The 21,824-nt window shown below is 54.7% G+C and overlaps 10 protein-coding genes across 10 annotated transcripts; all 10 read right to left on the reverse strand.

Annotated features, from left to right (window-relative positions):
• Positions 1–2,654: 2,654 nt before the first annotated feature.
• On the reverse strand, positions 2,655–3,548 carry LBRM_26_0010 (hypothetical protein; the record flags this gene model as incomplete). The annotated part of the gene is made up of 1 exon (XM_001562170.1): positions 2,655–3,548. One exon carries the CDS (start codon positions 3,546–3,548, stop codon positions 2,655–2,657), a length of 894 nt encoding a protein of 297 aa, XP_001562220.1.
• Positions 3,549–4,457: 909 nt separating this feature from the next.
• LBRM_26_0020 (putative Lsm7p protein) lies at positions 4,458–4,754 on the reverse strand (the record flags this gene model as incomplete). The annotated part of the gene is made up of 1 exon (XM_001562175.1): positions 4,458–4,754. The coding sequence occupies one exon, from the start codon at positions 4,752–4,754 to the stop codon at positions 4,458–4,460; it is 297 nt and encodes a 98-aa protein (XP_001562225.1).
• Positions 4,755–5,179: 425 nt separating this feature from the next.
• LBRM_26_0030 (brix domain containing-like protein) lies at positions 5,180–6,268 on the reverse strand (the record flags this gene model as incomplete). The annotated part of the gene is made up of 1 exon (XM_001562180.1): positions 5,180–6,268. The coding sequence occupies one exon, from the start codon at positions 6,266–6,268 to the stop codon at positions 5,180–5,182; it is 1,089 nt and encodes a 362-aa protein (XP_001562230.1).
• Positions 6,269–7,344: 1,076 nt separating this feature from the next.
• LBRM_26_0040 (methylmalonyl-coa epimerase-like protein) lies at positions 7,345–7,800 on the reverse strand (the record flags this gene model as incomplete). Its single annotated transcript, XM_001562184.2, has 1 exon — positions 7,345–7,800. One exon carries the CDS (start codon positions 7,798–7,800, stop codon positions 7,345–7,347), a length of 456 nt encoding a protein of 151 aa, XP_001562234.1.
• Positions 7,801–8,986: 1,186 nt separating this feature from the next.
• On the reverse strand, positions 8,987–11,908 carry LBRM_26_0050 (putative glycine dehydrogenase; the record flags this gene model as incomplete). The annotated part of the gene is made up of 1 exon (XM_001562187.2): positions 8,987–11,908. One exon carries the CDS (start codon positions 11,906–11,908, stop codon positions 8,987–8,989), a length of 2,922 nt encoding a protein of 973 aa, XP_001562237.1.
• Positions 11,909–12,854: 946 nt separating this feature from the next.
• On the reverse strand, positions 12,855–13,745 carry LBRM_26_0060 (putative protein kinase; the record flags this gene model as incomplete). Its single annotated transcript, XM_001562190.2, has 1 exon — positions 12,855–13,745. One exon carries the CDS (start codon positions 13,743–13,745, stop codon positions 12,855–12,857), a length of 891 nt encoding a protein of 296 aa, XP_001562240.1.
• Positions 13,746–14,467: 722 nt separating this feature from the next.
• Positions 14,468–15,268, reverse strand: LBRM_26_0070 (conserved hypothetical protein; the record flags this gene model as incomplete). The annotated part of the gene is made up of 1 exon (XM_001562191.2): positions 14,468–15,268. One exon carries the CDS (start codon positions 15,266–15,268, stop codon positions 14,468–14,470), a length of 801 nt encoding a protein of 266 aa, XP_001562241.1.
• A 3,520-nt stretch (positions 15,269–18,788) lies between these two features.
• Positions 18,789–19,697, reverse strand: LBRM_26_0080 (conserved hypothetical protein; the record flags this gene model as incomplete). Its single annotated transcript, XM_001562192.1, has 1 exon — positions 18,789–19,697. The coding sequence occupies one exon, from the start codon at positions 19,695–19,697 to the stop codon at positions 18,789–18,791; it is 909 nt and encodes a 302-aa protein (XP_001562242.1).
• A 387-nt stretch (positions 19,698–20,084) lies between these two features.
• Positions 20,085–20,894, reverse strand: LBRM_26_0081 (conserved hypothetical protein; the record flags this gene model as incomplete). The annotated part of the gene is made up of 1 exon (XM_003723136.1): positions 20,085–20,894. The coding sequence occupies one exon, from the start codon at positions 20,892–20,894 to the stop codon at positions 20,085–20,087; it is 810 nt and encodes a 269-aa protein (XP_003723184.1).
• Positions 20,895–21,541: 647 nt separating this feature from the next.
• LBRM_26_0090 (conserved hypothetical protein) lies at positions 21,542–21,775 on the reverse strand (the record flags this gene model as incomplete). Its single annotated transcript, XM_001562193.1, has 1 exon — positions 21,542–21,775. One exon carries the CDS (start codon positions 21,773–21,775, stop codon positions 21,542–21,544), a length of 234 nt encoding a protein of 77 aa, XP_001562243.1.
• Positions 21,776–21,824: the final 49 nt, after the last annotated feature.

A 21,824-nucleotide genomic window follows, 5' to 3' on the forward strand; every position in this document is an offset into this window, starting at 1 on the left:
TTTAAGCGCGGTGAGAGGGAGACTAGTGAGCCCCAACCGATACGCCCCGCACTGGGTGTATGGGTCTCGAGTCGCTGTTCTTTTCTAACTTCACATGTGCTGCAGTTTGCTAGAAGAAGAAGCGACCGCAAGCTGAGTCGCATCGCCTCTGCGGAATGGCAGCCGCTCTGGTGTGCACCCTCTCAGCGATGCGCCACGGCCCTTGCGCGAGTGCGTCAGATCCGATGACTGCCAGCCGCGGCTCAGCGTTGTTGCCTTGCCTCCTGCCGCCTGATGTAGCGAAGAGATGTCCGTGAGTTCTTCTTGGACGACTCAGGTCAGTACAGACGCTGGGTTGGCGTGCCTTCTCGAAAAGGTGGCGAAGGAGATATGTGTCGATGATAAGAGCAACTGTGTCTTGAAGCAGAGAGCCGAATGGGGGAGATGTCAAAAAACTGGTCGGTGGGTTGAAGGCTACGGCGATGCGTCACAAGATTAGCTGATTAGCATCAGCATGAGCGGGTAGGAGCGCGTACAGAGGAGAGGAAACCCGATGGAGTTGCTTGATTAGAGATGCTGAGAGACGTTGGTGGTACTCGCCACAAAGAAAGTTTGCACGATAGGGAAAAGTGTAGAGAAATAGAAAACCAATATCCGCACTCACTATGAAGCGTATCACTGCGGCGGTCGTATTTTTTCTTCCCACTTGTACACTACACAAAGAAGAGACCTTGCCACGCAGCAGATTGGATTGACTGAAAAGAACCTCAGGTGAGTGCTCTACCGACGCAGGCACAGAGCATCCTGGCGTGTGGATACGCAGATGTGAAATAAGAGACGAAAAGGCCTTTCGTGTAACAGCGGGTACTCCCCCAACAACATACACTGTCAAGGCCGCCGCCTTCTTGTGTTCGTCACCTTCATCGCATTTGTCAGCGCATCTCGGTCAATGAGGTGGCGGGTGCCAGTGCCACATGGAGTACCACCTATTCATGTCATCTTCAAAGCGCTCCTGGATACATGGAAGGATGCGCCTCGTAAGCCTCCTGACGTTTGCCAGGAGGACATTTCCTCTACGAGAGGCGGCAATACTTTTTGATGAATTCGCAAACGCATCACGACCTTGGGGGATTCAGTACTGCATTATGTTCTTCGCAGCGCAGGCTAGAGCGCTGACAGCAGGCCGGAAAACAAGCGGATTACCCTCGTGACTCGCATGTGCACGAGCACTATAAAGCACCAACAGCTGGGAATATGGTAGCTGAAGTCGCTAGTGTACCCGGCGTTTCGGCAGGCGTAACTGACGAGCCTCTCGCTGCAGCGACACCACGAGCATGGGTCTTACAAGCTGGGAGGCGCCCACCTTTGTTCAACGTCCTTCTTCAGCCGGGAGCAGGTGAGCACATCGACGCAGAGAGATCCGGCGTTTCTCTACCCCTACGGCACTGCACCTCAACCCTGGCCATTCAGGGAACGCGCCGTCCTGCCCTCGCTAACATGCTTTGCCATCAGCGCAGGAGTGACTCGGGTAGACCCCATGTCTTGACGCGACAGGCCCGCGCCCACAGCCCAGCCTGACAGCAGTCGTGGTGGGGTTAGTCGCACGGGTAACGGGGAGTAGTCTAGGCGTCTGCTGAGGGACCACCCCCGCCAGGAAGTTGGGCAGCTGCAAGCCATGGCCTTCTACGACCCGACAACCCCGGCGTGCATGCCACGCTTGTCGCTCCGTTGCATCAAGCGATGGCATCCCCTAATATCATGTGAATATGCTTGGCAGTGCTATCTTCTAGACTCTCCCGAACTATTAGGGCAGGTGCCATCGTGCCTCCATCATCGGCGCCCGCACCAGTCCACCTGCTCCGTTGCAGAGGGTGTCGCCCACGTGAAGGGTGGGGACTTCTTAGTATGGATATCTTTGCGCCTTTTTTGTCCACTCGGGCTCTGCAGACCTCTGAATACGTCCCGCGAATGCAACACACCACGGCAACAGATCGGAAGCAACGTTGGGCGCACATTGCTCGCATTTTCAGATCCAGAGATCTGTTGCAGTCGGACCTCAGTGCGAGGGAGGGGACGGGGGCGTTGTCTGCACCTTTTGCTTCCTTCATGGACATCCGCTTTCGTCTTCCCTAAATAGTGTGTGCGTCAGTGCCGCTTCAGGCAGGGCACTGCCATGAGCATTGGGTGGCAGGGGAGGGGAGGGGGGGTTCCGTCTTCGTCTTAAGCAGCACACCTTTGACAACAACAGGAGTCTTGAGCGGAATGTCCCTGAGGGGAAGCATGTACCAGCGCGCAAAGAACTCATAGAATCTTGTTGAGAGCGGGTGGGTAGCTGTCGCATTCTAGCCAGCATTCGCCGTGCACTGGTATTCACATGTAGGCCTGACGGCAAGTCTTCTCACCACACTGCCATTTCGGAACTGTCCACCGACGTTCAAAACCCAAACTTGAACCCAAGGGAAGGATGCAGGCCCTTGACCTCCCCACCAAGAGTGCGTACAAGATCCTGCTACCACAGTGACAGGGTCTATCAAATGAGGAGTTACGCGGGCCCGTCGCATCGAAAAGGTGGAGGTCGTACTACAGCAGTAAGCTGCACTTTGGATGAATTTCCTGCGTGTGGCACTGTCGCCGATGGTCAGCCTCCTAGTGCTGATCCCCGCCATACCTGCCGTCTACATTGTCATCGAAAAGATTTCCAGATATTCGTTGAGTCGAACTGAGAGGGCCAAAAAGGATGCCCATGCGAGTTTGTGTTGCCTTGGGGACGCCGTTTCGGATAGCGCTGGGTTTCGAAGTTCCACCCGCACTGGCTTCAGCTTCTTTGGCACCCTTGCACCGTATTCCTCCACCTTAACAACGTGGATCTCCGCATCACAGCTGAGGAGCTTTAGGACGTGACGTTCCTCAACTCGCACGTAGTCCACAGACCCCTTATAATATTCAATAGACGCCTCAATGCCTTTGTGAGTGCGACACACTTGAATAGTTTTGTGAGACCCACACGACGCTTTTGTGGGATCGACAGCTTGGATGCGAAAGAGCGTGTAGGCAGCCTTTGGTCGTTTATCAGCTGGAGGAAGAAAGACCTCGGTAGTGACTCGCTGCTCGTCGTAGTACCCCTTTGCCGAGAACTCCTCCTCATTTAGGACAGCGTCGCGCGTTGGTGCACTTCGTTCGTAGAAGACGGCGGGGCCGCCAAACTTCTTTTTACAGGTTACGCGAAGCGTGTGCCGCACGTCTACCTCCACAACACTGACTTTACTATGGAGAAATTGCAGAATAGTGTGAAGGCACGGGAAGGTTCTAGACACGAAGGAGGAGCATCTCGGTGCATCAAAGGCGTTCCTCATCTCTGTCTCAGTGAGCGGTGCAGACGTGAGGTCCTTCTCCGCCGAAAGAGGAATCCCACCCAGAACGCCTAAGTAAATGATCTGTGTGCCAAACTGCGACTTCCACCGAACACCCGGTTTTAAGTATTCTTCCCGGACGTCCTTCGATAGGAGCTGAAACACTATAGTGTCGAGTGTCGCTATCTCAGTCATTGGCAACGGGTACAGCTGGAACATTCGTGTTTTCTTCAGTCGTGCATCCTCGACACACTCGTCGTAGAGCACAAGAGAGGCTGCAGGGGGTCCCAAAAGATAAAAAGTGGTGGATCCATGCCGATTCTGTGGGAACGGGTTTCTGGGGCGCGACTGGTATATGCAGGTTGACAGAAAACTCATCTGTGTAGCCGTACCGAGAATAGAAGAAACAAATCACTGCCGTGAGCTCTGCGCTGGGGACTCTCGGAACAGCCTCACTTGCTCCCGCTCTCTTCTCAAGTAACACAGAAAAGGGACTGTAGTAGTGCCTACGAGCAACCATGCCTAGAAAAGCCAGGAGGTGACGGAAGAGAAATAGAAAGAACGGATCAAGTACAAGGCAGCGGGGGGACTGCCGTGGAGTGAAGAAGGTCTTACAGTTGTGTCGCGGGCACGCGGTCATGAGGTGGGAATGTCAGTCAGAGGCGTCCCATTAGCTACAGAAGCGCAGAAAAGTCTTTACTTCGCTTGTCGGTGCGTTTGGGAAATTGCAGCCAATGCCGACAGCGACGTCGACATTGGCGCATCACTTGGCCCCAGAAGGAAGGTGAAAATGACCCGTGGAAGAAGGGGTTGTCACTATGCTTGCGAAGCTCGTGGACAGGATACGTCACTCTCTTTAATACTTGTTCATGTTGTGGTGGTTTTTTTGCGGTACGCATTTTCTTTTTTGCCTTGTTTACGCGGGGTGTGCGGCACGCCAGAGGCCGGCAGGAGCACAAAACGGTACAGCAACTCAGCTCTTCGCCGCGGCGGCGAGGACCGCTGTACCATAGGAGACGTCTCCGCTGCAAAGGACACCTCGTACGGCTCATGTGCCGGATGTAGAAAGGGGACATCTGAGTTGGGTGTAAAGCCAGCGTTCACGGCTGTTCGACAAAGAATATCCTGCTAGGCAAAGGGGTTTGCAATGCTAGTCGTGTCCCCAGAGAGGATGATGCTTACGGGGCCGCCGCGCACGACACAGGCGCCAATCGTGCGGATGTGCGTGTCGCCATGCCACAACTCTGCATCGGCAAGTACCAAGTTCACATTATTGTCGAAGCCTTTTAGTACGCCGTGCACCTCCTGACCTTTCTGGGAAACCACGACTTTACGATCGAGGTACTTTTCCAAGGACAAAATGCCCTCCTTTTTTTTGAGAATGTGCGCGAGCTCTGCAGACATGAGCCGTGCAGGTCGATGCATGTCTATTCTTAGTACAATGTGCTGCTGTGCATGTGCACTGGGGCGTGTTTGTTTTTGCGTGTGGGAGGAGGGGAGGGAGGGGGCAGTGAGGGGGCGTCAGAACAAGAAAAAAAAGGAACGTTTTCGTCGAAAAGGCAGGTCGAGTATCCAAGGGTGAACACCATGCGCCACAGCCAGCTACAGAAGTCCAAAAGGGCGTAATATTGTAAAGAAGGCACTGCGAATCGGGAAGCAGGTGCCCTACAGAGGCTGCAGAGTGTAAAAGAACAGCGCGACTGCCACCATTCACATAATAGATTTTAAAAGAAAATTCGTTCTTGAGCGCGTTCCGCGCATTACACATTACGAGCCTTACGTGTTAGACGAGCCGACAACATTCCTGACAAGCACATACACACGCGTGTACCCCACCAAAAACCTCCAGCTTATATGTCTGTCTCCGGGCGAGGATCCCCTACTTCTGCCTCGACGCGAGCCCTGCGCCGGGGTTGTTTGGCTGTTTCAGTAGAGCCCTCTTCATTCTCAGCCACACCAGCGGCCATGCCTCGACGGTGTGCCTTGAAGCGGCGGAGGTTGAGCTCATGCATGTCTTGTTTGCCCACGTGTAGCTGGCCTCGAAGGTTATTGAGGCCGTCCGCGTGCACGTTGCCTGCGGTCGACCGCAGCGTAGCGAGCGTCTCCCGGGGTATGCGGCAAGCAACCTTGAACTCCTGCGGCGTAGCAAAGGAGATGCGGCGGATCTCAAAATCGAAGTTAGGTCCGACGTCGAAAAGCTGAATATTTTTAAGGGTCTTTGGGGCCCCTGCGGTGGCCGAGGGCTTCTTGAGTGCGTAATGGCGCATGCAGAGGACCGCATTGCCCTTTTCACTAGGAGGCTTGTTTGTGTAGCAGTCCGTGGACGGCGCCACACACGCGTCCTCGCCGTTCTGCGAGCGCAGAGAAAAGAAGAGGACGCGATCACAGCCGTCCAGGTTAATCACGGTTTCGTTGCCGCCACGAAAGTAGTCTATCAGAAGACTTTTCAGTCGCAGGAATGCAGGATCAGAGGCGAATTCGCTGCCTTCAAAGACGAAAAATGGCTTTCCACCCGCAGAGCCAGCATCGATGCCTACCGTCTGCGACATATCTAGCCGGTCCGCCGCCACAATGCCAAGCTCTACCATGTCAAGCACGTGAAAGTTGAACTGGCGCCCAATCGTGATGTTATTGGGTCGCTTCTTGTTGCTGGAACCAAAGCAGAACAGCGAGCAGTCGTTCTTGAAGCCGAGAAACTCGAGGTGCTGCCGCCCCTCAAACGGAAAGAAGGCATTCTTCTTGGCTAACTTCTTGCAGTACGGCTTCGTGATAGCCATCAGGTCCACCATTGCATGCGACACTACATCGGTCAAGGATGAGCCCTTCAAGAAAAGCACCCGCTTCGGGTTCTCGACCACTTTGGGCTCGTATTGCTTCAATGCTCGCCGCGTGGTTGAGCTTTTGGCTGTGCGTCGCTTAAAGTCGCCAACAGTTGACATGGCTCGCTTCTAAAAGCCGGGCTTGGTGAAGAAAAATGATGTGTGAATGAAGGCTAGTACGTGGTTTTCGTGGCGTTGGGAAGGAAAGAAGGAGTAGAGCTGCGCACGTGTCCACGAACAAAGTGCTAATCAGCCCAGTGGTGTACGCATGGGAAGCGCAAAAAAGCCGGAGGGGACGTAGTGAAAGATGTTGATCTGAAAAAAATCGAAGACAGGAGTATCACCACATCTGAAGTCATAGAGCGGCGTTGCGAGCAGGAGAGTAGCAGGGCTGTAGGAAGGGTCGCTGCACGCCGCCTATCCACATGGAAACGGTTCAGCATAAAACAATGAGGCGGAACTAAAGGTGGAGACGTTCCCCTCACCGTTTTTGAAACACATCGAGCGCGTCACTCCCTCGCAAGAGTGGTGGGTCAGCGGCAGAAAGAGAGAGAGGGGGGTAGGACAGTATGGGAAGGCGATTGATTGCCCATCTGCTGCTGCCGACACGTTTAAACTCAGCAAGCAAGAGAAACAGAGAGAAGTAGAGAAAAGAGAGCACTGCATCGCATACACAAAAGGGTTCTGCTGTTAATCTCCGTGTCATCCGTGGGCAAGCAGTAACCGGAGAGGGCAAGGGGGTGAGTGGTGATTTGTGTAGGATGATCTCCGTCACACATCCTCGCGTGGCTTATGGAATGAGGAAAAACAAGAACATCGGTGAAGCTACATGGAAGGGGTAGAACCGTCACGAAAACAATGCAAGAGAAACACAGCAGCTTCAGGAAAGCGGCATCGGAGGGAAGGATGTGTAGAACAGAAGCCAAAGTAAGGAAGGCAAAGGGCCAACGCACAGAACGAAGAAAGAACGCGTTTTGGTTTCTGTAAACGTCATAGAAAGGGGGGGGGGCCGGAGGAGGAAGAGGGATTCCTCGTGCTCTTCTTTGGGCTCTCTCCAATGAAAAGAGCACCATCAGAGGCGCACACACCCACAGAGAAAGAGGAGGGGGGGGGGGGCAATCACAAAGAAGAAAACCGACTCAGAGTGCAGAAAAAATGTTTTGTAGCACGCGTCGCGAAACTCGGGAGGAAACGCCTTATGGCTTCACCTCCTCGAGCTCTATGAGGACTCCGCCGCAGTCCTTTGGGTGCAGAAAGATCACAGGATTGCCGTGCGCACCGATCTTCGGCTTCGCGCCGAGGCAGCGTATGTTCGCCTCCTTGCAGGTCAACATCGCAGCGGATATATCCGCTACTTCGAGGCAGATGTGATGCAAACCTCCGTCCTTGTTGCGCTCCAAGAAAGCCGCAATCGGACTGTTGTTACCAAGAGGGTGAAGCAGTTCAATCTTTGAGTTGGGCATCTCCACAAAGACTGTAATAACGCCATGCTCCTCCTGTCTCACCGGATCGCTGACCTTAACGTTAAAGAGCCGCTTGTACACCTCGCCAGCTTCTACAATGCTTCGACTCACAGGAACAGCGATGGCCACGTGGTTAAGGCGCCCCAGATTCGCAGGCACAGCAAGAGAAGCTATGGAGCGACGGAACATGGGACTCGAGCGGAGATCTGGCGGGGCGCGAAAAAAGAGAAGCGTAGGAGAGGCGCAAGCGCACGTAAGAATCAAAAGATGCGATGCGCTGGTCGAGGTACAAAGCAGAAGATACGCTGGCGGGGGAAAAAGGAAGCACACAGCGAGTGATCCGGCGTATCCAGCGGGAAGGCAGCAATGGGAGAGTAGATGTAAATTGGGGAAGCGCGGTAGCAAAAAGGTGCAACGAGGAAAAGAAAGGATACAGAAATCGCCGACAAAGTGTCATTCCTACGGCCCGACAGCGTGCCACCAGTGCAACAGGGAGAGCGAAAAGAGAAGGAGTACTCGGGGGAAAGGTGTTTGAAAGAGGGATGAAGCCTTTCTATCCACGACGCAATCGATGCGTTGAGGTCAGTGGGTGCAGTTTCGGCATTTGGCGGTCTGTGCACTTGTTGTTAGAAGACTGGCTCATTCACGTACTTCCGAAAAAAATGCCCCCCTCTTCCAGACGCACGCGAGCACCGAGTACCATGAACGTCCCTTACTTCATGCACGGTGGCATGCACACCAGCGCTAACAGCAGTTATTGTGCAAGAAAAAAAGCTACGAGCACATCGACTCTCTGAGCTAGGCAACTGAAGTGTTATCCCATACCGGCCAGGGTTCGTTTCGATTACACTCATACTCGCACACGTGCAGAGAAGGGTAGAAGAGATCCACTCACTCGCACAGCGAGTGGAGAAACCAAGTGTGGACAGCGACGAATTAGATGGTGGGATAAAGAAATCCAGCCACATTGACGTAGCACGAAGCAGGGCGCAAAGGGGCAACACGAGTCCGATCTATTATAAAACGAAAAAGTGCGAAGTGGAAGTACGTACGATGATGAAATCAGAGGTGCTGGGGTGTAGCCGACAGAGAAAAACCGATACAATGATGAGTAGTACTAAGAGAACAAGCTGCCCATCAAGGTGAAAGACAATAGAAGATAAGGAATGCATCACTGTCACAGATATAGTGCAACTCCTCCGCATGGAGAACCTCACACCAACACACAGGGAAACATATCAATGCCGAGTCCTCTCAGCCCTCACAGCAAACAGTAAAAAAAAAAAAAGGAAGGAGTAATGAGCCCGTGGATGGGCTGGAGTACAGGTGATGTACACAGTTGCTCTGAAAACGCTGAAGGCGAGCAGCTGTATCGCTAGTTGTAAAACTCCAGCGGGACGCATGAGCACATCAGGTTGAGATCTCCGTAGGCATTGTCGATGCGACCAACGCTTGGCCAGAACTTCTCGCGGTGCTGGTGCCGGGTGGGATAGGCAGCAAGCTGCCGCGAATACGGGCGGTTCCACTCATCTGCCGTCACACACTTGGCCGTGTGCGGCGCATTTGTTAGTATGTTGTTGTCCATCGGCTGATCGCCACACTCCACTGCGGCGATCTCATGGCGGATGGAGATGAGAGCGTCAGCGAGGCGATCCAGCTCCTGCTTCGACTCACTCTCTGTTGGCTCAATCATGAGCGTTCCCGCAATGGGGAACGCCAGCGTTGGCGCATGGAAACCGTAGTCTATGAGTCGCTTCGCCACATCCTCCGCTTCGATGTGGGCGCTTTTCTTAAACGGGCGAAGATCAAGAATGAACTCGTGGGCGCAGAAGTCCTCGGGTCCAAGGAAGCAGATGGTGTAGTGCTTCTCCAGTTGCTTCTTCAGGTAGTTGGCATTAAGCACGGCGTACTCGGTGCAGGTCTTGAGGCCGTGAGACCCCAACATCGTAATGAAAGCGTACGAGATTGTGGCAATGGAAGCTGACCCGTAAGAAGCCTGCGACACCTGCCCAAATGGCCGTGATCCGCCGACAGAGGGACCATAGGTGCTATTCGGAAGGAACGGTGCGAGGTGCTGCCGTACCGTGATCGGCCCTAAGCCCGGACCACCACCGCCGTGCGGGATAGAGAAGGTCTTGTGCATGTTAATGTGGCATACATCCCCGCCGATGAAGCCGGGCCCAGAGTAGCCGACTAGCGCGTTGAGGTTAGCACCGTCGATGTAGCACTGACCACCGTGCTCGTGCACCATAAACGTGATCTTACGAATATCCTTGTCGTACAGACCGTAAGTGCTGGGGTAGGTAATCATGAGACAGGCAAGGTGCTTCGCGTGCTTCTTACACTTGGCCTCCAAGTCCACGATATCCACACGGCCGTCGTCCAGGCACTTCACTGTAACAACTTTCAGCCCTGACAGCACCGCCGAGGCCGGGTTGGTGCCGTGTGCACTAACAGGAATGAAACAGACATCGCGGTGCCCCTCACCTCGCGACTCGTGGTAGGCGCGAATGATACGCAGGCCGGCGTACTCGCCCTGGGCACCGCTGTTTGGTTGAAGTGAGCAGGCCTCCATGCCGGTGATGTCGCACAGCCTCTGCTTCAGGTCCATCAGCAGTGCGTGGTACCCGCGTACCTGGCACTCTGGAGCGTAGGGGTGCAGCGCGTTGTACTCTGGCCAGCTCAGCGCCTGCATCGCAGCCGCCGAGTTCAGCTTCATGGTGCACGACCCAAGTGGGATCATTCCGTGAGCCAGACCGTAGTCTTTGCGCTGCAGATGCTGAATGTAACGCATGAGCTCCGTCTCGCTCTTGTAGCTGTTGAAGACAGCGCCTTGCATGAACTTGGATCGGCGCTGAAGTGATTCAGGGATCACAGAGATCGTTTCGGCAACGCGCAGAAGCGCCTCCATGTTCGGCGCGGACATACCCGCAGCCTGCAACAGCGCAATAATATGGTCCTCCGTGGTGGCTTCGTCCAAGGAGATGGACACATACTTCTCGGACTGCTCCACAAAAATGTTGATCCCCTTCTCGGCACACCGCTGGACATAGTCACCCGCCGTCATGTGGCTTCCCTCCATCGAGAAGGTGAGTGTGTCAAAGTAGGTGTCGTTCATCGGGGCAAAGCCGAGCGACTCCATGCCGACGGCAAAGAGCTTCGTCTTTTGGTGAATCTCCTTTGCCAGCTGCTTCAATCCTTCCGGGCCGTGGTAGATTGCGTAGAAGGCATTCACGTTGGCGAGCAGCGCCTGTGCCGTACAGATGTTCGAGGTAGCACGCTCGCGCTTGATGTGCTGCTCGCGCGTCTGCAATGCCATGCGGATTGCCGGGTCACCAGCATTGTCTTTGCTGATGCCCATTATGTGACCCGGGCAGAAACGCTTGAGGTCATCTCGAATGGCCATAAAAGCGGCGTGTGGGCCGCCGTAGCCCAGCGGAGTTCCAAAGCGCTGTGCACTGCCGACAACAACGTCCGCCCCCATCTCGCCGGCCGGCATGATCAGGCAGCTCGCCATTACGTCCACGCTGGCGCAGCAGAGAACATTGTTCTCCTTGGCTCTCGCAAAGACGGCGGTAAAATCGTGCAGCGCGCCCCTTGCGTCCGGGGATTGAACAAAAATACCACTCAGCTCGGCATCCGCCAGGTTGAGTGCCTGCACATCGCCGACGACTACCTCTACGCCCAGGGGGTGAGCGCGAGTGCGGATCATCTCAAGCGATGATAAGAATACGTCTTGCGACACGAAAAACTTCCTTCGCTTCTGGCGATGATAATTCAGAGCCAGGTACATGCACTCCCCCGCAGCCGTGGCCTGGTCGAGCAGAGACGCGTTGGAGATGGCCATCTTTGTCAGGTCTGTCACCATTGTCTGGAAGTTGAGGAGTGCCTCGAGACGGCCCTGAGAGATTTCGGACTGGTACGGGGTATACGGGGTGTACCACATGGGGTTCTCCAGCACGTTGCGCACAATCACAGCTGGGACGATGCACTCATAGTACCCCTGTCCAATCATGCTCTTCAGCACTTTGTTCTGTGCACCTAGACTCTTCAGGTAGGACAGCATCTCCGTCTCGCTCAAAGACTTGAATTCCATCAGCGGCGGGCGAAGAATATCGCTCGGCAGTATTGTGGTCATTAGCTCCGTGAGACTTTCCTTGGCTATAATCCTCAGCATTGCGGCCGCCTCCTTACGTGTGGGGCCGATGTGACGATTCAAGTACGCATCCGTAGACGTGCAGCGTGTCATGACCACCGGCGTGAGCACACCGTTCGCGCAGAGAAAACGGCGAAGCATCAGAGCGATCGCCGAGGAAAGTGAGAAGGGCGACCTCCGATGCTCCCCAAGTGAAACAACTAAACGATAGCGGGAGCGAAAGAAACGAACAGAGCGCCTGCCGATGTTCGTTGTGAACACCGATGCGGGACTTATTAGTGAATGTATGTGTTTGCGTGTGTCAGCAGCGCGCCTGTCGCCAGCGGCAATAGCGCCTAAGGACAGAAGGGATGTGGAGCAGAAGAGAACGGAGCGAAAAGAGGGGAGGAGATGGTGAGAGTGAGGCAAAGTGAAGTGGTCCTCCTCTGTTTAACGTGCTTCTTCAGCCGGAAGCAGGTGAGCACATCGACGCAGAGAGAGCCGGCGTTTCTCTACCCCTACGGCACTGCACCTCAACCCTGGCCATTCAGGGAACGCGCCGTCCTGTCCTCGCGAACGTGCTTTGCCATCAGCACTGGAGCGACTCGGGTAGACTGCATGTCTCGACCCGACAACCCCGGCCTGCATGATGTGCGTCTACTGGAGTGCATCACAATGATGAGCAACGTAGAAAATGGCGTGCTGAACAAGAACGCGCCGCAGGATCACATACTAGACAAGTAGGAAATGTGTGTGAGAGGTGGTAGCGTGTCGGAGGCCATGCAACGATGAGAGCGTAAGCGCGAGAAAAAAAAAAGAGGAAAACTTCACACACAGAGCGGCATGTGGTGCTGCTAAACACAACAAGTGAGACTCGCCAATTCCGTTCCTGTACACAGGCAGCACCTCGACAACATGCCGGCGCACATTTAGGGCAGACACAAGCCACAACACTGAGTGTAAGCGACGGGTGAGAGTGGAGAGGCGGCGTCGGTAACATGTGAAACGCGCGTACGCGTTCCGTTCTGTGATGCTGAATTCGTTGCGGTTTGAGGTCTCTTTACTTCGGCCATCTTTACCCCAGTGCCCTGGGTACTCTGTCGACATGTCAGGCGTGCAGTGCGATGTTTGACAGACCGAAGAAGGGGTGGTTGAGCGCCTCCGCCGCGCTGCACCGAGACGCCGGATCTAGAGCGAGCATTGTTGACAATAAGTCAAGCGCCTCAGAGGGCACAAACGGCAGCAGCGCCGGCAGGCCAGTTCCCTTCTTTTCTTCGAAATACACCTTCTCCCAGTCCGGCAACTGGCGGTAGAAGTTACACGTTGCGCCTGTGGGGGTGCCGAATACGTCAAAGATCTTCGCAATTTGGCTGATATCCCCATCACCTGTGAAGAGAGGGCGTCCGTGACCCCGCAGGAGCTCGGCAAAGACGCACCCGGCCGCCCACACATCCACCTCGTACCCGTAACGTCGATGGCCAAAAAGCAGCTCTGGTGCACGGTACCAGCGCGAGACCACCTCGTGCGACATGTCCGACCCTAGTGGGCGACTGAGACCAAAGTCGCCGAGCTTGAGGCACCCGTCCGCAGCGACAAAGCAATTTGAGGGCTTTACATCGCGGTGTAGAATACCGCTAGCGTGCATTGAGTGTAGCGCAGTAAGAAGCATCCGCAGATAGGACTGCGTCAACAGCAGCGGAAGCGGGTGAGTCGGTCTGCACTTGCGCAAGACACATGCCAAGTCTTCCACACAGCGCTCCATGACGACAGCCATGTGGGACCCATACGGTGTAATCTCGATTGTCTTTACGAGAAACGGCGAGTCAAGACGAGAGGCAATGAGAAGCTCCCGCGCCACCGGATGCGGAATCCCTTCCGTAAGCCGGGGCACGTGTAGCAGCTTCACAGCAACCGTCTGCCCAGTTGCTTTGACCGTGGCCATGCGCACACTGCCAAATTGGCCTTCCCCAATAACAGGGCCCAGTGTGTACTTCTCCATGCTCTCCGAGACAGAGGGACAGAGAGCGAGGCGCAAAGATGAAGAAGTGAGAAGACCGTGAAGCAGATTGTGAAATAGTTCACGGCACTTATTCGAATGTGTCCCTGCTCCAGCATACGGTACAACTACCACCACATCGGCACGCCTGAGCAGCAGGGTGCACTGCAATGTCACCCCGGCGGTGTGCTGTGCTGGAAAACAAAAAGGGGTGAAGTGTAGAAGAAGAAGGGGCCCAGCAGTGCCACTGTTGAGATCACGGAGGCATGAGGAGAGAGAGAGAGAGAGAGCTCTGGCACACGCGGTGAGGGAGACAACGAGAATGAGATCAGGAGAGCGCGTTGGGTGTACTGTTTTGACGCACAGCACGCGCCACTGCTACGGAAGCGGGTGAGAGTGAGTGGGCACGAAAAGATATGCAGAGCGCCTTCACCGCAGTGCTCACAACACTAAGAAAGGGAGTGGATAAAGGAGTCGATGAGAAGCCCTCAGACAGGACAGTTGGCCGGTAGTGTCTGCTGCTCTCCATGCATGTTTGTGTTCCGGCATTTCTCTTCGCTTTATCGAGGCAACGTATCTCTGAAGACCTAGTCACGACGCTGTCAGCGTAAACGCACTTTCCGGGGGTAAGCGGTGGGAAAGGAGAAGCGTTGCCTTTCTTCCACAGCCCTTCCGCCTTCCTGGATAACCCGAGCGCTTCTTCCTCTGCGCCTCTCATTCTCCTTTCAGGTGGTCGCATCATCGCGAGCGAGTGTCATTGCGAGCTCAAACTTTGATCTCTTCTTGGGCAGCTGCGGAGAACCCTCCACTGATGCACCGCTTTCCAGGGGTGCGACGGCTGTCAGGCTTGTGGCTGGGTTTGGTGGCTGCTGTTGTTCATTCGTTGCAGTTGCGGTCGATACGACACTTGATGCTGTCGTAGGTGTCGCCTGATGAGCAGCAGGTAGAGGCGTTGCTGGCAAAAAGTCCAGCACTGAAGCACAGGTGGGAGCTGTTGGCGCGCTTGCCTGGAGAAGGTCTTCTACCTCGATCATGGTGGTCTGCACCTTCTCCACCGGCGCATCGACCACATTTGCTGAATCGGATACATGTGAAGCGTGCAGCTGCTCGCGTTGCCGCAACAACTCGGCCCGCACAGCCGCCACCACTTCTGCGCGGGGCCGCTTTTGCGTACTTCTTGGCTGCCTCGCCATGACGGCGCGTTGCCGCTGAAAGTGACCCATCTCGACAGCACGGGTACTGTTGGTCTCAACCACCTTCAAGGAGGGAAATTCCCGGTTTCGATTGCTGCAGCTCGTCTTTGTAGCGTACCGCTTGCTGGCGAGCTTCTCTGATCGGCCGCCGAGAATCACCTCTTCATCCTCGGCCTCTTCCTCTGCCTCGTCACTGGCTGAGTGAAAGTCGTCACTCACATCTTCTTCTCCATGTGCAGTCGTGCGCTCGTTGGCTTGCCGCTCCGAAGCACCACACTTGGCCTTTGCCGCGAGGTTTTTCTTAAAGGACTTGAGAAACTGCGAGACGTTCATTATCAGAACAACTACAGAGGGCTCCGCCACTCCACCGGATAAACCCCAAAGCCATGAATGGCGCAAGCGTAAGGAAGACAGGGAGAGGGTGGGTGTCAGAGAGTAAGAGCAACACAAGAGAAACGGCAGCAACACAATGCGCAAACAAACCAGTAGAGACACCAGTCTCATTTCAACCAATGCGGGTCGTGGTGGACAGCTGACAAGCACGATATTCACGTAATCCGGTCCCTGCCGCCACGGTGACAGACGCAGAGACGCCCGTCGCAGAGGACACATGAAAACGCTCCCGTGCGAGGAGCGGTGCTCTGCTTCCACAGGAGAAACCCAGAGGGACTGGAGGCATTCATGGGAAAGCGAACTTAAGGAAGAGGCAACCATATATGCCCACACCGGTGTATTCTCACTAACACGCAAACACGCAGACTAGTGGTGGGTCTCCCAGCCAGGGAAAGGCCAGACACAGGCGCACGACGCCCGAGAAAAAGAGAGAAGAGCTTGAAAGCCATAACAGAATATATTCAGAGAACTCGGCGCGGACACTGAGAGAACGTACACACTAGACGCGGTACGAACTAGAGAATGTAAAACACGCCACGTACAACACTGGAAAAAGAACGCAGAGGGAAACGGGAGTGTGATGGGCCGTAGGAATGAAAATGAGTAACGTAAAGTCGAATGCACCTCTGGCAGCGATGTACTGCCGGGAATGGGGGAGGGGGGTGAAGGAAAGAGACAACGGGACGAGGAAGCGCGCCACAAACAAAATGACGTCCCACCAAAAAAGAGCGCACAGCAGCGAAAGGGCCACAAAGCACCAATCGCGTGTGAGTGTGTTAGAGGTCATCAGAGGAAACAGACGAAGGCCCCCTATCGCAGGAGGCGCACACAAACTTGAAGAGAACCAGCACGAACATGCGTAGACATGCGCTGCTAATTCAAAAGAAAAGGAGATGAGATGAGAGCAAAGAGAGCCTGCGAAGCAGGCCAACAAGTTTGTTGATGAACGGTGGAGAGAACGGAGAGAGGGAAAGGGAAGCGGGAGTATGCGCCGTAGGTCTGTGGCGAAGGCAGACGAAGCATTAGAAAAGAAGAGGGTGCTCGCAAGAAAAAGGAAAGCAGAGGTAGGAATAGGCGTGCCTCAGCAAGAAGGACAACCATACGGCTCTTGCGCTTCTCGTGGCGCTACTTCAAGAGCGCTGGCGCACAGCATCTAATTGTGCGTGATGGTTTAATAGCAGACACGAACAAAAGACCTCCGAAAAGAACATTAACTCGACAGCTCTCCTGCTTGAGCTGAATCACGACAAGAAGAAAGGAAACGTGAACTACACAAACGCAGGCACACACACCTACGTTCCCCCTATCACTACCGCCACACTCAAAGGCCACAAACGAGAGTAAGAGACAGTGACAGCCCACAGCTTCGAAGGCATGTGCTTCTCTAAACTATCCGAGTCAGTTGAGTGCTGGCATCCTCATACACATACGCATGCACCGATCGCAGCAGCCTGCCCATCACATTGTACCGAGTAATCATCTCACTCTTGTGTAGCGCTCGGCCGTACTGGTATTGATGGGATTTAGACAAGCAGAGCAGCAAAGGAAAAAAATATGTGGAGGTGAATCGGGTAGCTGCAGCCAACAAGAATGAACCGAATACCTCGCACGTATGGCGGCTAGAGAGCCCAGAAGGTCAAGCACACACACACACACACACACACACACACGCAGTAAGAAGGAGAGACAACAATTAGAGGGGCATCTGACGCAAAGAAACACAAGAAGAGTGCAACTGGTGTACAGAATACATCAGTCAACATGAAGAAACTAAAAGCAGTAGGTAAAGGGGGAAGTGGAGCAGGCTGGGAGGAAGCGGAATTTTGGTTGCCGTGCTTTGTGGTTTACGTACAATGGGACTTCGCTTTTCCCCTGTTGGTAGGTCGGTAGTAAGGGACTTGACTGATGATGCGAGAAAGGTGAAAAACGGCCTACGTGCGTTCCTTAAACGATTTCGGTTGTACTCATCCGCTTAGCTTCGAGCAATGCCGAGCTCCTCGCTGAAGCACCATGGCAGCAACAAGACACGGGAGGCAGTGTCACCTTTCACTTCGACGTTATTTTCCACAAAAGGATGGTCAGTAGAGCGCTTGTAAAGTACTTCGTCGCCTGCCCAGAAAGCACACGTGCTCGCAACGAGCCTCATCTCCGCCTCGACGAGCAGTAAATGGAGGAGTTCCCCTTTGAGGAAGACGAACATATTTTTAAGCAGTCCATTGATCGGTTTAAAGCACGACTCCTCAAGCAGGGCTCCTCCGCCACTCGTCGCTTCTTCCTAGGAGAGAGTCGGGATGCTAATCGTATAGGCGATGAGAGAGCGAGTGCAGTAGCGCATTCCATAGCGGCAGCACGGCTGCGTGAAGAATGCCGTCCCTCTGCACTAATGCAATTGGGAGTTGTTGGAAAAGATGCTCACTAGATGCCGACAGAACCTCAGTCGCTGTCGCGGAGCCGGTATCCTCGATTTCCTCGCCCTCAGCGTTGTCGTGGTCACTGAGACTATCGCTGTTGTTTCCGTCAGAGAGGAACTGTGACCGGCATCGAGAGAACCGCAGGACTTTGTCTCCACGCAATCATTCTGCTGAGGCACCATCCGTGTCCTTCAGATGTCGCCCGGTAAGAGTGGGGGAACCCTGTTTAGCAACCGCCAAATCTGGTTTGTTGCGCGGTCGGTGAACCAGTGCACGATCGTGTTGCTGACAGCGGCCAGCTTCACGAGTGGCAAGCATGACGTGGCACCCTCGGCACACTCGCTGCGGAATCAGCGACAGATACGTGGGGATGGAGTACATTTGATTTGTACAAGAGGAGCAGAAAATGCCGCCGCAGCAACGACAATGATGGCGACGGCGAAAGAAATTAAAGAAAACCCCGCACAACTCGCATTGGGATGTGGAGTTGTCCGCCTTCCATGGCCCTAGGGACACATCAAGCGACATCTCCACGTGAAGTGGTTAACCCTGTGTCTACTGCGTTGTGCATACGTGTGTGCGCACGTGAGTATCGATAACGCTGTCGAACAGCGGCATAGATGGGCGAGGGTGTCGATAGGGTAAAGGAGGAGATGATGAGGTACATCCACGGAAGCACATGAAATGCGTTTGCTAAAGGCACAGGTGAGTCACCGTCATCCGGCAGCGCGCCTGGAAAGTACCCACGTGAAGGCTCTCAGTCGGAACGCCTGTGCCTCACAGCATAGAGCACCAACGTATAGGGAAAAAGGCACTGTGAGAACAAAATGGGAAGTCTGTCGCAGACTGAGCGTGATCGGCCACACAGCTCACTCATCGATAGCGGTGATGTTCCTGCGGCGTCAGTGTCGACAAGTACACACACATACCTACACACAAAAAGAAGCGCAGAGAAAAGAAAAACCGTCGAGGGGGGAGAACAGAAGTGTAGTCTACATCCGGCACCGGCAGTACCTTGTGAGTGCCCCTTTGCCATGGCGCAGACTTCTCTAGCCTGTGGTCGGAGCAGCGTCCGTAGGACTCCGTGTCAGCGTGGCTCCTTTCACAGATCGCGCGCTCGTGTAACAAGGCGTGTAGCGTGAGTCGTTCGCCACACCCGAAGACGGCTGAACGGTCATCATCGTTGGGACACAATCCCCTTGCTGGGCGAACAGACTCTCGCCATCACCTCGTCGAACCTCCTTGCTTGACTGTGCTGCAACATCCAATACAAACTCCGGCATCGGCACTGGGGTAAAGCGGTAGAGCTGAAAGGCAAACGGCTCGTGCAATGGGCAGGATCTCGGCGCTTCGACAAATCCGTAGGGTAAATCAGCGGGAGCAACACTGACGAGTTGCCGGAACGCAGCCACGTCAGGCAGGGTAATTCCGCGTAGCAGCGTGCTTATGTTGGGTAACGGGGAGGGAGAGGCAGGCACAGACTCCGCCGCAACCTTTAGGAAAGCTTGATCGGTGTTTAGCGGCTCCCTCGTCTCGCTGGCAGAGCGCAGGAGACTTGAAAAGCGCTGCCGCGTAGCTAAGATCCCCACTAGCTTCTTGAGTGGCCTAAGAACAGTGCGTCGAGCACCCACATCACTCAGTGGCTGCGCTTCCTGAAAGGAGTTGTCCGTCGAGGCGGCCATCAAGGCATCATAGTACCGAAATGACACAACCCTGCGGCGATTCCGGTCTCCCTGCAACATCTCTTCGTGCTGGTGAGCTGTAGCTGCTTTGCGTGCTGCGTAGACCGCTTGAACCTCTGAATCCGATGGTATCGGGGCGCCGACGCGCCGCCGCGCCGATGAGCTGAGGTGTGCGAGCTTTCGATTGAAATGAATGCGCTCCATTAGCTCCTGATAAGACGGCGCTGCATGTTGTGGACGGGTGCCACTCCACTTCGCTTCGCCATTGGGAATCATCAGCGTCAACTGCCCACGTCACTCTGTTCAAAGGTGTTTGTTTAAGGCACTAGCGAGAAGTGGACAGAGTCAAGGACTCACCGATGCAACTGAGCTCCAGCGCTGTGGCGCTACAGCAGCACTGTCATTAGAGGAACCGGAAAAGAGGGAAGGAAGGGGGTAGAACAAATGTTGGCGCGCGTGCAGTAATGGCAAGTTGAACCCCAACAAGTGGCAATGCAGTTGGTGGGTGTACGCCGCTGCGAACGCAGAGCTGAGAAGCGCACTACAGGGTTGAATTCGTTAGGGAGCGTCTAGCGAGCTTTATCCCTGCAAATCCTTTGGGATAGACGACAGTCTTCAAATCCTCAGCTAAATTGGAGGAAAATCAAGGCTCAAAAGTAGCAATTACACCCACGTCAAGACACTGTCAGGTAGCCAGGCAGACACCAACAGGGCAATACACTGACGAGTTGCCGGGAGTGCGGTGGCATCACCACATAGCACGACTGTTGCAAGACAGGGGCGGAGCTCGCGCATTTGACACAAGGCAACGTGCTGCTTCACGGCCAAATATATATCCTCAGCACAATTAAGCGATACGAGCTGTTGTGCGGTTGGACAAGTATCCCGAGAGTCGCACATGAGGTGTACATCGCAGCTATCTCGCCGCATGACTTCTATGAGACGGGTCCCAACTTCCCTAAAGCAGTCTTCCATCAGCGGCACGTCAACTGTGGTGCAGGTGCCCACGTCGCCCCATACTGACTCCAACTCGGCAGAGATGACACCGTCCAGCACGGGGGTACAGAAAAGCACCCCATTATCACACTGCACGACCAGTGCGCTCTTGATACCAGCGCACTGAACGGCAAAAAGCGCCCGCGGTAGCTGGGAAACAGCCGTAGTCATCGGTACCATCGCACGTAGCCAGCGCAGCACGTATGTGTAAAACAGCGGTTGCACCCAACTCCGCGCCAGCACTACAACATGCGCCATGGTGGCTAATTGGCCTATCTTGACGACCATGTGGAGAAGACCATCCAGCGCAACGGAGTGTTTCCCGCCAGGTAGAAGCAGCTCAGCACTGGTCAACGTCACCGCCGCGTCTCGGGGTACCGCTATATGCCACCGCTGCACATCACCAGCGAAAGAAGCACTAATGGACATCATAAGTAGGCCCACATCAATAACAGCTGCAGCTTCTCCGGCATCCATGCCTGCTCGCTACCGGATCGAACCAATAAAGCCAAGCTCACCGGCTGTGAGCGCTGCGCTGAACGAGAGGCGAAAGGGTATAGGACGTATGAGTCTTGACGTGCTTTAGAGACTGCGTAAGAGAGCACGTCGAGAAGCATGCCTCTATTCACGCACTGCAACTCCATTAACGAAGAAGAGGTAAAAGTTGTCACAGACAGTATCGACGAGATACACAAGACCAGCAGCACACAAACTCCACAACGCTTTACAATAACAAGGACAGAATATGTGTGTCTCCATCAGTGCCATATTAGCGCGCATGGCACCCAGAGGGCAACATTGCTTCGGCACCCACCAGCATGTCAGTTTTCCTGGCCTTTTCCGCTCTCCGCTCCCCGGGGGGGGGAGAGGGGAGGGAGGACGAGCGGAGAGTCCCTTGCCATACACGCCCGGGAGACGAAGCGCCGTCTCACGCAACGCGTACCACCCGCCACCGCCCGCCACAGTAAGACGGGGACCAAGACGCCTGTCCCGTGCCGCAGTCCCACTCGTATCCTTACAGTCCACAAAGTACAAAACACACGCAGTAAAAAAAAAAAATAAAGGCTCAGCACTGTCAGTGAGCCACGCAGAGCGAGAGAGGCATAGACGTGGCAGCAACGGCATCATGGATTCCTCTGCTTCTTTGCGGCGCGAGGCTGGAACATAGGCAACGCGCTCGACACAGCAACCTTATTCATCTTGGGCGCCATCTTGGGTGGTATCACGTTCTTGAGGATACTGCGCTCCTTGCGCTTTCGTCCATGAATGCTGTCCTTCAGTGTTCGCTCCATGTCCGTCACGGGCAGCCGCTTGGACTTCTTGCGCTTCACGCGCTGCTTACCATGACGCCCAGGCATTGGGATGCGCTAGCGGAGGGAAGGGGGGTCACAGGCACTCAGCAGCGAG

Source organism: Leishmania braziliensis, chromosome 26 (assembly GCF_000002845.2).
Source record: "Leishmania braziliensis MHOM/BR/75/M2904 complete genome, chromosome 26".
NCBI classification, from domain to species: Eukaryota; Euglenozoa; class Kinetoplastea; order Trypanosomatida; family Trypanosomatidae; genus Leishmania; species Leishmania braziliensis.